General features: G+C 41.3%; 1 protein-coding gene across 3 annotated transcripts in view; it reads right to left on the reverse strand.

The window, feature by feature from the left end:
• ano8b (anoctamin 8b) overlaps positions 1 to 13,493 on the reverse strand; it is a 41,293-nt gene that overhangs the window by 12,313 nt on the left and 15,487 nt on the right. For 2 of the 3 annotated variants that reach the window (XR_001573836.3, XM_015970905.3), the window contains exons 2-3: positions 1,772 to 1,882; positions 1,167 to 1,299 (exon numbers count right to left, since the gene is read on the reverse strand). Coding sequence is in view for 2 of the 3 variants with exons in the window: in XM_015970905.3 (XP_015826391.3) it covers positions 1,167 to 1,299; positions 1,772 to 1,882 (244 nt within the window). In the remaining variant the exon portion in view is untranslated. Of the gene's footprint in view, positions 1 to 1,166; positions 1,300 to 1,771; positions 1,883 to 4,136; positions 5,231 to 13,493 lie in introns of those variants that run through there. The other variant, XM_015970906.3, reaches the window with a different exon arrangement.

Raw genomic sequence — 13,493 nt, forward strand, 5'->3', positions numbered from 1 at the left:
TTCTCTAAAACTCTGCTGGATTATTGATGTCCTGATCTAATCTCTGCTGCACCAATTAGCATGTCAATTTCTCACTTCACTCCACTCATGAATAAGAAGACCCAAAAAACTCTCATGCAAGATATTTATCCAACTCAACCTCGGTCAAAAAGTAGATGGCTTCAGATTGAGAGGTTCTAGAGGTTTTCTGCTGTGTTAGTGCATCCACGGGATTATCAGATCTGAATCAGACAGTTGAGGACACAACAGCATGTGGCTTTGTTTTCCTTTCTTTAATTTCTCCTGATTATCCAGCTAAAATGGTAAACTCCTAAACAAACAAGAGGCCACAGTATCCTGAGTGAATACAACCCTAAAAATCTGCCCAGCAGCCCTGCAGCCAGAAGCAGATGAATGCACCAAGCACTTCCACTAATGATCCTTCCCATGCGAGCCAAACTGCTGCCTCTCTGTAGCAGCAGCTAAATCATAACTATCCTAAGGAAGTTCCTATTTAACACGGACATTTTTATCTTTTGCAACCTAAATCCAGGAGCAGCATTTAAAAATAATCCAACTCCTTGAGACAGACGTGGCTTGTTGTTTTGTTCATTACAAAGTTTGTTCTGTTTTGTTGGTTTACGTCTCGATGGAGCAGCGTTACAGCTGTAGCTTCTTCGCCTAAACTCAGCCTGGCCTGAAGAGGCGACTAAGGCACACAGACGCAGTTTAAACAGCAGTTAGTGCACCTTCTGTACCAGGTCACGACTGCTGATCTCAGATCAGAACACACGGAGTTCGTCTTTTACAAATATGTAAGTCGGTCAGTGATAGAGAGCAGCTTCTGCAAAAACAAAAAGATGAATAATGATTTTTATCAGTAGACAAATGTAATCAGGGTTTCTCCTGGTTTAACTAAAATTCAAGAAATATTAAGATGCAGAGCAAAACATGTTTGCCTTTGTCTTCAGTTTTTACATAAAAAGCCTCTTTCTTGTTTGGTCTAACAACAAAAATGTCTAATAAAGTAAAAATATGTATAGGGATTTAGTATTTTTCAACATTTTTGCTTCATAAACTAAAAACCTTCTCATTCTAGATTTATTTTTTTCTACTTTTCGAACACAATCTGCTACAGATGAAAGACAAATACATCTAAACGAGTAAAACCTGATCAGGTTCCTTACTTCTCATAAGTAGCAGTGACGAAGAAGGCGTACACTCCGGTTTGCTTATGGTGTCGGATTTGGATGATGAGCTCTGGAATTCCCAGTCGGATGTGGTTCAGTAACCATAGTAACGTGTGGTCATCTGTAGCATCTGTGAGAGAAACAGGAAACATTAGGACATGTTTCTACAGAGCTGCAGCTCTTTTCTTTGTTGCAGAGATTGAACACGTGCTTCTTGTTTTTTAGAGTTGCGTCTGATTTCTGATGGGGCCAGACTGGCAGGTGGACATTTGACCCAGAAACGGAACAAAACTGAATTCTTTCTGCAGCACATCAGGGTTTAATTCTAGCTGCAGGATATTTACTGAATGCCACTTGCTTTCCTGTGTTCTTATCAAATAAATGAAAAAAGAAAAATGGCTCATTCCTGCAGCTCTGCTTTTGCTTCTTTTGGCAGATGGATTGTTTCAGGTTAAGATAACGAGCATATTAAAGTTCAACAAGACTTAATATACTACTTGATATAATAGAGGAGATTATGCACATTAGAATGAATTATACAACAGTTCTCGGCTGTATAGGGTGTTAAAAAGGAAATCTGTGGTTTCTTTTGAGAGCCTGACCTGCAAACGTCATGAGGACATCACAGTTCTCTGTGGGCACCGTTTTCATCCAAGACTTATGAGACATGAAGTGTCTCCCGGCCTGCAGCAGCCGCTTCCCGAACAGCTTGTCTGAAAGAGACGGGGAGAAGGACGAGGACAGAGTCACCTTTTCAAAGTCAACCAGTGGAAAGACGGGTGACATTTGTTACTTGTGTGTTAAAAACTCACACCCCCCGCTGTCCCGCCACACAAACACACACAAAAGACAAATAAAACGTCCCTCACAACAGAGCCGGAGTAAATGTCACACTCACAACGTGAGACTGGTGGAAGTAAATGGGAGCCTGCAGAGGCTGCAGGTCCTACACCAGGTCAGTGTTTACATTACACACAAATCATTCAGACTGAATCTCAGGAAGAATAAAGTGATTAAACACATCATCAGATGTTAATCTGTTCCTGAGCGTTGAGTTAATGCGACTTTATCCTCCAAAGCAGACATTTCCTCTGGCTTTAGGAGTTCGCCTTGACTCCTTGTTCATCAGCCCTTGACTCTGCAGAGCTTGTGCTGACGCAACAGTGCAGATCTGGAGACAATGTGGGTCCAGACCACGCTCTGCTGTCAGAGGGCGGTTTGTGAAAACTGCTTCCTGCTGCTGAATAGTAACGACAGCGGCCCTGAGAGACTTCCCATCCCTCTACAGCTCTGCAATCACAGAGACGACAGCTGTGGGGCCAACCCAATCTGGAGCCGTTTTCCAAAACTTGCACACGCGTGCGTGTTCACTCTCACCACCGTAAGGCTGAAGCTGTCAGAAGTCAGAAACATGACGGGCCATAAATATCACGACACTGACAGTATTACAGTGATGCTGTGACTCCTGTGTGTCAGAGTGGAGATCCGATAAACACCGGCCACATAAAAACATCTTTGTGCTGCCGCTCGGTGTGTCCTTCTGCTTCCTGGAGGTGTGGGGTTTCAGAGGGGGAAATAACCAACGTGTTCATGCAAAAGCATGCAACATAAAACGGCCGCACGCAAATGACCAGAACTTTTGCCTCAGGCATTGGACTTTGGCTTGTTTCCAGAAAAGGTCTGCTGATCCAATCCTTCATGGATCACTGTTTCTGCAGTTGGTAGCACTGCTGCTTCAGCAGGAAGGTTGCCGGTTCAGATCCAGCCTGCATGGACTTTCTGACTTAGCATGTTCTCCTCATGCATGTGTGGGATCTCCCCAGGCGCTACAGTTTTCTCCCATAGACCAAAAACACACATATCAGGCAGATTCAAGACTAAATTGTCCCTATGTGAGTGAGTGTGTGGCTGGTTGTTTGTGTGTCCCTGTGATGGACTCGAGACCTGTCCAGGGTGTCCCCCACCTCTCACTGCTGGAGACAGACACAAGCTCCCCCCGCCGACCCTTCTGAAGGGCAGTTCAGACAATAGATAGCTCACAGTTTTTTGGTTTTCAGCCCTGAAAATGGCCCGCCTCAACCTCATTTTCAGTATAATTCTATACGAGCTTCCTGTACAGCAAGAGCAATAGTCTGGTGAATGTATGAAAGCATTTAGAGACTTCCCCTGGGGTTTTTAGAGATCCAAATTATGGGATAGAGTGATATATCAGTGAGCCAACATATTGGGCCGATATTAATCACTTATATATCGCACCGGCCGATATACCTCTTTGGTAGAGCCAATTTTAAGTCAAGTACATCCGCGGGCAGCCTGCTGCTGAGTTTTATTTAACAGTATATTTACATTCCTTAAAAATACCCAATTAATAAATGCTATAGCCTTGTCAACTAACATTTTTATTTGCCTGCTTTATATTCATGACTTGGTCATTTTATTGATTTGTTTGATTAACAGTGGTGAAATTTGTGATTTTGTAAAAAATTAAGCTTCAACTGTTGGCTAAATTCAGGGTTCAAAAAGCGACCAGGTTCAGAAATGTTCTTTATCAGCTGTTGTTATTAGTGACATTTTAGCATGAAAATGTGGCAGAAAACATCTAAATATCAACCATGAAAATCTGCACCACCATCGGCCGACCTCAGCATCGGTATCGGCAATAGAAAAACCATATCGGATGACCTCTAATCCAAACATATATAAACAGAGAGGCAAGTACAGGTGATAAACATCTGATCATGCCAGTGTTGGTCTGAAGCTGGTTAGGTTTCTGATTTAAATCCAGACGGAAGATTAATCAAAAACACAAACAGCCCTCCCTGTAAATGTTAAGACTTGCCTGTTTTTTTTAAGAATAAAAAATATAAAGTTTACAGATGAGAAATTAGTTTTTCTGTCATAATAAAGCAAAACATGACACTACAAACTTGTTCATGCACAGAATCTCCCACACTCTCAGGTACTTACTTATAGACTGTAACAAATTCATCTCACTACCCTCTGAAGAGTCCAAACAGAAAACAGAATGAGGCATTTGGAGAGGATCTTAGCTTAGAAACGAGACTGGTCGCTCAGCTGTGCTTTAGATAAAATGCTGCAGGCGCTGCTGCGACATGGCAGAAATTCTAATGAGTTCTGTATTCATCACTTAGGGGAACACACACGCACACACACGCATGCACGTACACACCAGAAACAGTGGATTGGCTTCGACACACTACAGACCTCCAATGTAATCATCCCAGTCGGTGCTCAGTTTGTTTGCATTCATGAATTTGGTTCAACATTAGCAGCATTCTTACATCACAGATTAGAGACTTATGTATGAATGAACACTGACTGGCAGCTCTGTGACTGCAAATGAGTCATTTACCTCTGAGCTCCCAGAAAAAGATGTCTCTCTAAGGTCTGGGGGACCAGGAGGTTTGTTTTACCACAAAGCCAAAGAGAAAAGACTCCAGCAGCAGCTGTGGCTGCCCATCAGTGACAGAAGGGTTACACGGTAATGAGGTACCAAACAGCTTAGATTGCTGGTGATCATTGCAGTCAGTGGGTCAACCTGGACTCCTGTGTCATGAAGCAGGACAACAATCCCTGCAGGCATGGCGGTCGTCGTCTCTAAATTCAAATGGATCAATCCAACGATCCATAATTAACTAGAGCAACCTGGTAGAAGTTAAGCTTGGAAATTCTCCTAACAGTGTGAAAGAATGATGACATACAGAGGAGGATTAGCTTCAATCGGACACAGGCCTGGGACGATAACTAATTGAGCAAATTATTGAGGATGAACGATATTATTGTCAACATTACTGAGACCAAAATAACCCCTTATGTAATACCTGTATATCATAATAATGCAACAATTAAAGTTTATTTAATATTGGAATGTCCAGAACCTGAACTTCTAAATAAATAAATAAAACAAAAAATACATCAAATAAAAAAGGACTTGCTCTCTGTTTGAAAATATTGCACCAAAAACAATAAAATAGACCCCGTCTCTCCAAATTAAAAAATCCAACAGCCTATCTAGTGTCAACAACCAAAACTGCACTACTATTATTTCTTAACCACGATATATTGAGGCTGGAAAAATTATGGACTTCATTTCATCTATCGTATGATTCATTGATTTATTGGTTATTGACGCAGCCCTAATCAGACATGTCTAAAGTACTGCCTGGGGATTGTTTGCGGACCTCTAGAGTGACAGTAAGCAGCCCCAGTTGCATTTCTAAAACGGTGAATTTATTCTCTCCAGCAGACGGCTGATGTAAAACAATAATTAACCATTTTATGTTCCGACTTATACTAATATTCTTATTTTAAAATAATGTCATGAAGTAACTTTAAAAAAATTATAAATCACCATAAAATATTTACATTTTTGTGGCCCTCGGGGAATAAACTTCACCATTTTGGCCCTTGTCTTGAAAAATCTAACTAATCGCTGCACTTTTCTAGAAATCTAGAAAGACCGTAGCAGAAGCAAAATGATTTTGCTCTGTAGGTCAGTCTAGCCACGCTACATTAGAGCCTCAGCAGGTCCAAACAGCCCCGCCCAGATGGCCGAGCTTCTCACCCTATCTCTAAGGGAGATTTCAGCCACTTGAATCTCCAATCTCATTCTTTCAGCCACTATCCAAAGCTTGTTACCATTGATGAAGGTTGGAGATCAACCAGGAAACTGAGAGCTTTGCCTGTTGGCTCAGCTCTCTCTTCGCCATGACAGACCGTTACAAGACCGCATCACTGCAGACGCAGCACCAATCCGCCTATCAATCCCCCGTTCCATCATTCCCTCACTCGTGAACAAGACCCCAAGATTAATTCCTCCACTTGGGACAGGACCTTGTCCCTGGCCTGGAGAAGGCACTCTACACTTTTCTGGCTCAAAAAAAAAAAAAACGATCTCAGAAGTGGAGGCGCTTTCACATTAACCCTTTGATGCATAGTGGTCACTACAGTGGACAGGTACTCAAAACTGTTATTCATTTATTTTTGCTATTAAGCACAGCTGTTGAAGACTTTATTGCATTTGAGCCCCTCCATTTGGACTTCAGTAAGTCAAGCCAACATATATCATGTTCAGAATGCATGCTGCCCACTGAGGTGGACATGTAATAAACTATGTGTAAATTAAATGTTACAAAAAATATGTGAATATGAAATTTGTTTCATTCACACCTAAAGATGAATGAAAAAAAATTGTTTAAAAAATCATGGTTGAAGATTTCATAATTCATGCATCAAAGGGTTAATGAGGAAAAGAAATTATGAATCTGAATCAGCTCAAATCTGTATCAGTAGGTCAGAGCTGTTCAGGAATAGGAAATCAGTGTCATTAAAGTACATTTTATATATAATATGCAATCGGAGGGTTGTAGGACTGATCCCGGCTCCTGGAAGAGAAGGCTGCTGTTGTGTCCTTGGGCAAGACACTTAACCCACATTGCCTGCTGGTGGTGGTCGGAGGATCCGGTGGCGCCAGCTTCAGCTCTGTCAGTGTGCCCCAGGGCAGCTGTGGCTAAGATGTAGCTCATCATCACAAGCGTTTGAATGTGTGTGTGCATGGGTGGATGACTGATTGTGTTGTGAAGCGCCTTGGGGAGTTGTATAACCCTAGAAGGCACTATACAAATACAGGCTATTTACCATTTAAGTATAATTAAAGAGAAAAGATAAGTCCTGACTGTCCTGTCTAGTGACATCATTGATATGATGTAGATCATTTCTAGTTTTTGTCCAGAAATGGAATCTGTCATGTTTGGCGTCAGGTTATATTTCCTGTCAAGGCCAATTTAAAGATCGGCTCTTATTTTGCCTTTTTAATAAAGGGATGGTGAAGGAGGATAAAGATATGGGTTCCACTATTACATCTGCCAAGTGTGTGAAGCAAACAAATAACCCCGACCTAAAGGAAAGATTAGTAATTGAGACAGAGACTAATTAAGTTCCAACACCCAATAATTTTCTTTCCTAGAATCCTTCTCTCCACCAGCTGTGTGTTGACGTCCCCTAACAGACAAGCCCACACACAACCCATCAGATCCTGCTGCAGACATTCAAATCTGTCTGCGACTCTCCATGTGTCAACACCAACACTGGTCAAAGATGCAGACACAAGCACACTTCTGTTACAACACAGACAGGTATGAAAACTAGCACTAGAATCCTGAGCTGCCTTCAAACAGGTGCAAAAAATGCATACCGACGTTTAAAATCTAGTCATGCCGCTGAAACATCTTACATAAGCAAGACACTTGTGAGGGTGGAGCGAATCCAGCCAAGGATTCTGTAACTTCTGCCTGCAGGACCTGAGGGGAGAAACTCCAACAATAGCCCACCTTTCCTTTTACGTCCCTCCTGCTTTTATCTTGCTTTAGAAACACGGACTGACTGTAGCGCTCGCAGCAACAGCCACTTCACTACATGCCCCCGATGAAAGGTGAATGCACAGACCGCATACGTTTGCAGAGATAACACATACACAAGGCAATTCAACATTGTATCCTTTGCTTTTTACCGGCAGCTGTAAACCAAGATGTGTTTTAAAGAATATATGCAGCAGAGCACTCCATCCTGAATATCCTTTTTCTTTTCAACTCAGCCCCGTTGATCTCTCTTTCCTCTTAACTTGTTTATTCCACTACCCTCCCTGCCGCTTTCGCTCTCCTAAATCCTCATTTCATTTCCTCCAAGCAAAAATCTGCTCCTCTTTCCTTCTTTTAACGTCTTTCTCGGCTTTCCCGCCTTTGCACGCAGTCAGGCTGTCTCAAGAGGTATTTGTCACCACATCAGGCACATGGAGCTTTGATGAATGAAGCCTTCAATCTAGAAACAGGAAGAGGCGAGAGGGAATAATTTATATTACAAATAAACTTGGTTTAACACTCTCTGATGTGGTAGCAAAGCACTTTGCAGTTCAGATTGCACCAAAGGCCTTAGAGTCTTCCATTTGCTGATGGATACACCTCAAACCTTTTTCCATCGCCACAGGGGGTCAGGCAGGATTTTTGAAAAGGTAAGTAATTTCCCTCTGATTTCAAAAGTGTGATGTTCCTGACCAGGATCACAACAAGTGATCATGGAGATGAGGGCGTGTGGCTTGGGAAGCAGTGTCTCATTCTGCCATTTGCAGATGATGTGGCTCTGTTGGTGTCTTCCAGCCGTGACCTTTCTGCTCAATGAAGGGATACCAGAGGGATGTCTGGGATTCCCTTCTGCACCGGTTACCTCCTAGCTTAGAAATCTAGACAAACCTGCTGTAGATAAAGATTTGGCTCCGCAGGTTGGTCTAGCCAAGCTCTATTGTAGCCTCAGCAGATCAACTATTCGCCTGAACAAATTTAAGTCCAGCCAGTCACAGCGCTCCAACATTGTAGGGAGACTTTGGAATATGTAGCAGAAATCCACGTTTTATATCCTCAGGTTAACTTTGTATAGATTTACACGGAAAAGAACAATAACATTGTCACACAAAGGGTTCTTTCACATTCAGCAGAAGGAAATAAAAAGGGGAATTTGAAACTGGCCCACAGTTGAGCATTCTGGTTAACCCCTACATTTTTCTCCCAGGAACGTAAATTTTACCAAGTGACTTGTTAAGCTGGACATTATCAGGACTTGGTCTGTCTTATCTCAACCTGCCAATAACTGGCTTCCCCCCAGGCCGGTGCTCATAAAACTTCTCAAGGGTCATTCTGGAAGATTCCAGGATCTCGCTTTTATCAAAACCCTGGTATTTTTGTGTTTATAATCAAAGAAGGTGTTTAGGTTGTTCACCCTTAAAATAGAAATCAAGGTGCTCCAAGTTAAAATCTTATCAGCCACAGACCTAAACTGTTTGTTTTGTGTTTTCCTTTATGTTAAACCTCTGTCATTTGGTGTTTCTCCAGTTAAAATTCATGCTAATGGTAAAACTGTTCAGTTTTAAGACACTAATTTTATTCTTTCCCATTTAAAGTAATACTTTGATGCTAAAGTAATACTTTTTGAGGCTTTATATGAATAACTGTGTTAAATTGTGATCATGGATTTTCCATCTTGAAGAAGGTAGAGTTTATTTGGAAGAGCCACAGTGCCCTTCATTGGTTTTTGAGTAAGATACAGGTGGGCATGTCCAAAAGGTTATATAAGTACCCATCAGAACCTCGTGGCGGCAGTTTAAGAACAAAGGACACCTTAAGCTCATTCCCTGCGGGCTGTTTTCCTTCTGATCCAGCAGACCCCAGTGCTTTAAAGTAATGTAGCGACATGAATGGCCTCAATTGTGACCCAAAGGTCACACTTCCTGAGCTAGGTCGAGCTGTCCTGGCTGTACTTCTATTTACAGATTATCCATCACAGGAGACACAAAGTCTGCTGTAAACCATCTTTAATCTGACTGCCTTTTATCTGACTGCTGTTCCGTCTGCAAGATGGGCACTTCAAGATTTAAAAGATAAATTTTTAATAAACTCTTTTCACTGTCCTATTACAAGGTTCATAAATAATCATCATGGTTCATTATAAATGTATTTAATTACTGAAATGAATTATTATTCTTTGGTTAAAAATAATAATTATTTATGATAATCAGTAATGTTTAACAGGGACAATAAGGTCATGTGCACTTATACACACCATGCAGGACACAGACATCAGGGTTAAAGGTAACTGCATTCACATGTCTTTGCTCCATAACAACCAAAGCTTTCTATCTCTGAGAGGGCGCGTCCTGAGGTTTAATGGTTTAAAACCAAAACTCCTCGGTTCAAGTTCAGTTCTTGAGCTCACCAAAATCTCTCCGTGGCACGAGAGTCCCAGAGGATCGAGACGGCCGCTCGAAGCCACCACTAATCTGTTCTGTCACGCTGATAGAATTGCTCCACCAAACCACCATCTGCAACCAGCTGATGCAAACTCCTTCAGAGTTAATTTGAGATGCAAACTCAACACCTGTGTGCCTGCGGCAACTCTAGAACCAGAGAGTCGGTACCACTCGGGTCTTCTCTACCGGACCGAGTACCCAGAGGCTGACAACATCCTCCCTTGACCTCCGGATCCACTCAGAGGGTCGTCTGAACTGTGAGGTAGAACACAGATTGCGTCTGGAATGCCTGTTCTTATTAAGAAATAATTTACTTAGCTGCAAAACAACTCTTTCACCCAGAATGTGTTTCTCTCTCTGATAGAAACCTCCTGAGATTACATTCACACATCCAAACCCACACATTTCATTTTAGTTCCACCCAGACACAGGTTGCTTCAATACCAAATTTTAATATCAAAGCTGTTATAAAGTGTCATTTATGAACTGTCTTTTAAATTGTCATCTTTAAATTGTTAGTAATAAATTCATAACTTTTTAAACCTGACTCTTCTTTGAAATGAAACAGAGTGGTGTACATTTGGTCATTGAACGAGCAAAGATTTCTTAAAATCTTCTGATTTAATAAATAAATTTTGCTATTAATTAAATCTCTTAAGTTAAATATTAATCTTTGGATTAAATATAGACCAAGCCAGTTGGTGTATGAACTTCTATCGACTATAGATATCCGTGGATATCGATACATGATATAAGTTTCATTTGCTACTTTGTTTGATCTTTCTCAGAATCTAACAAAGAATAGCACAGCGTTATGTAGTAAATCTAGTTATGTAGATTTACTATGCTACAGTAATTAGCTCTCAAAAGTTACAAAAAAACTTAGAAGCAACTCCGTTTGTATTGTTTAGACTTCCTACGTGAAACTGGAAGTCTGCGTGTTCTCGAGTCATTAAAAGTAAAAGCAATTTGGAACACAGTTTGATGATTCGGCTCCGTTTTGGAATAATTTGGGCCCGCAATCTGAATTCCACGTTTCGAGGCTGCAGAGGTGAAGGAACCGAAAAGTCAAGCCACTATCGAGGATTACCACATCCTCTCCTTTCAAGACCAACGTTGACCGAACAGGGAGCCAGTGACATTTAATCCAAAAAGGCCACGAGCCAGGAACCCAACGCGGTTGGAGCCACTGGCCACCATCCCGGCGATAGAAAGCAGGTCTGTAAATCATTTTCATCTGGCTGACTTTTCCTGCTAAGCCCGATTAGTGAATTCAGACAAACTTTTATGGCTTGTTATTTTGGATCCAAATTATCGTTTATCTTTCAAGATTTATCTTCTTTCTCTGCTGCACACGAATCCTTATTCACACACACACACACACACAAACTCCTGAATTCCTACACCCATAGGAACACACACACACACACACACACACACACACACACACACACACTCACTTGTTCTCCTTAGTGAAAATATTCCTAATATTTTCTATAATCCAGGTGTTACCGAATTTCCACTTTCATTACGGATCAGTTATTTCCTATCACTGCCATAAAGCTTTGGGTTAACAATTTTCTTAATTCCATGCATGAAACTACAAGCTGTGTTTGGTCCTTTTGTCAATGTATTAACTGATTTTGTAATAAATTCACAAAACGTAAATAACGCCTGATCACTGTCTAGCAATTCTTGGGAATAAGCGGCCCATTCTGTCAAGAAGTCATCCTTTGGATTAAAATGTGGTGTTAACTTTGAGACCGATTACATTGAGAAGAAGATAAATATTAAATCCAGTGTCCCAGTTCACACAGACAAAACTGGGTGGTGCCCCGAGTTATTTAATATAAAATCATGAACGACGAAGACAAGCTAAGTCCCCACCACATATGATAGATATAGATGTAAATTCATATTTATCACTACAGAGAGTTAGCACCAAAGGTATGACGGAGAAAAACTACAAAGATGGCGTGAGTTCAGGGACAGCACTCGTTAAAAACAGCTTTGGCATCAACTTTGGACGATCTAGACAAACTTTGTTTGAGACATGAGCAGACAGGATGTACTTGCTTTTCTGTCTTCTTTGACGGTGTATGGCGGACTTCCCCACTGACTGATTTCCATAGCGATGAATACGTCACGTTGTTTGTTGCTCTGTTTGGTCCTAGAGCTGTCCGTGCAAAGACGGTGACAGGCAACTGTAAATTCCACCCTGTGAACGAGCTCTGTTTATTGGTCGTGGTCAGACTGGGTTGCATGGTAGAGCAGTTGTTAGCACTGTTGTCTTGCAGCGAAAAGGTTGCAGGTTCAAAACCCAGCTGCGGCCTTTCTGCATGGAGTTGAATGTTCTCCCCATGCAAGCGTGAGTTTCCTCCAGGTACTCCGGCTTCCCCCACAGATCACAACATCCCCTATAGGTTAACAGTTGTACGTTGTTTTGGATAAAAGCGTCTGCCAAATAAATAAACAAACATAAATAGGAAGGCTTGTCAGGCTAGTTACCTCCAGGATAAAACTTTGGATAAGCAGAATTATGTTTTTCCCAGATTTGTTACTGGAATTTTATTGTCTATGATGGCTGAAGAATCAAGCTGTTGCTCATTTGACACAGTTCTGTCTTGATCCAGCTGTCAGGAGATTAAACAACTTTATAAAGGGGAGTAATGCCTGAAACATCTAATCAAATTCAGGTAGCAGTGGTTTCCTGGACACTGATGTCTTTGCATCAGTCTGCACTTGCTGTACTGGCCTGTAGCTGTTGTGGTTCCAGTTGAAAGCACGGTTGAAGAAGCCGAATTTCCCCTCCACTTCTATCAACGCCTCATGGTTGAGGCCCGTGTTGTAGATCCAGGACATTCGGGGTCATGCAGAAAGATGCTTAAGCCTAAACAAAAAGTTTCTTACTATGTGCTACATGTGTACAACTAACTGTAAACAATCCACTTTATTTTTCAAGAAACTGACACTGTCAAGACAATGCGATGCGTTAGTGGGATTCTGCAGGTTTCCTTTAATATCTGTTCTAGCTTGCGATCTCTTTAGCCCTGTTTCTCTCTCCTTGTGCTCCTAGGTTTGTCTTATTTCACAGAATGTTCAAGGTTTCCATGACCAACCCCTCAGCAGTAAATTAGTATGTTTGGGCAAAAACAAGTACTTTCTCTGGGGTAAGTGTGGCTGCTGGGCATTTGCACATTGTTTCTAAACCCAAATGGTCAAGCTACGTCCTTAAAGTGTCAACATATTCAGTAGAAGCCTGTTAATGACAAAAATCGAAAACACGCAGGTGAATCACTGAGTTCTAGAACCCCACAGGGTGACTAATAAAGAAAAAAGAAAAGAAAGAAAAGGATACTTTCTATAGCGCCTCTCAAGATAAAAATCACGAGGTGCTTCACAAAAACTAAACATTTTTAAAATAAAAAAAGATTTTAAAAAAGTGATCAAAAACATGTTTCAATCAGCAAAAATAGACTATTGTAATTTAAAAATGCAAAGAAAGAGAG

This window comes from Nothobranchius furzeri, chromosome 8 (genome assembly GCF_043380555.1).
Source record: "Nothobranchius furzeri strain GRZ-AD chromosome 8, NfurGRZ-RIMD1, whole genome shotgun sequence".
Lineage (NCBI taxonomy): Eukaryota > Metazoa > Chordata > Actinopteri > Cyprinodontiformes > Nothobranchiidae > Nothobranchius > Nothobranchius furzeri.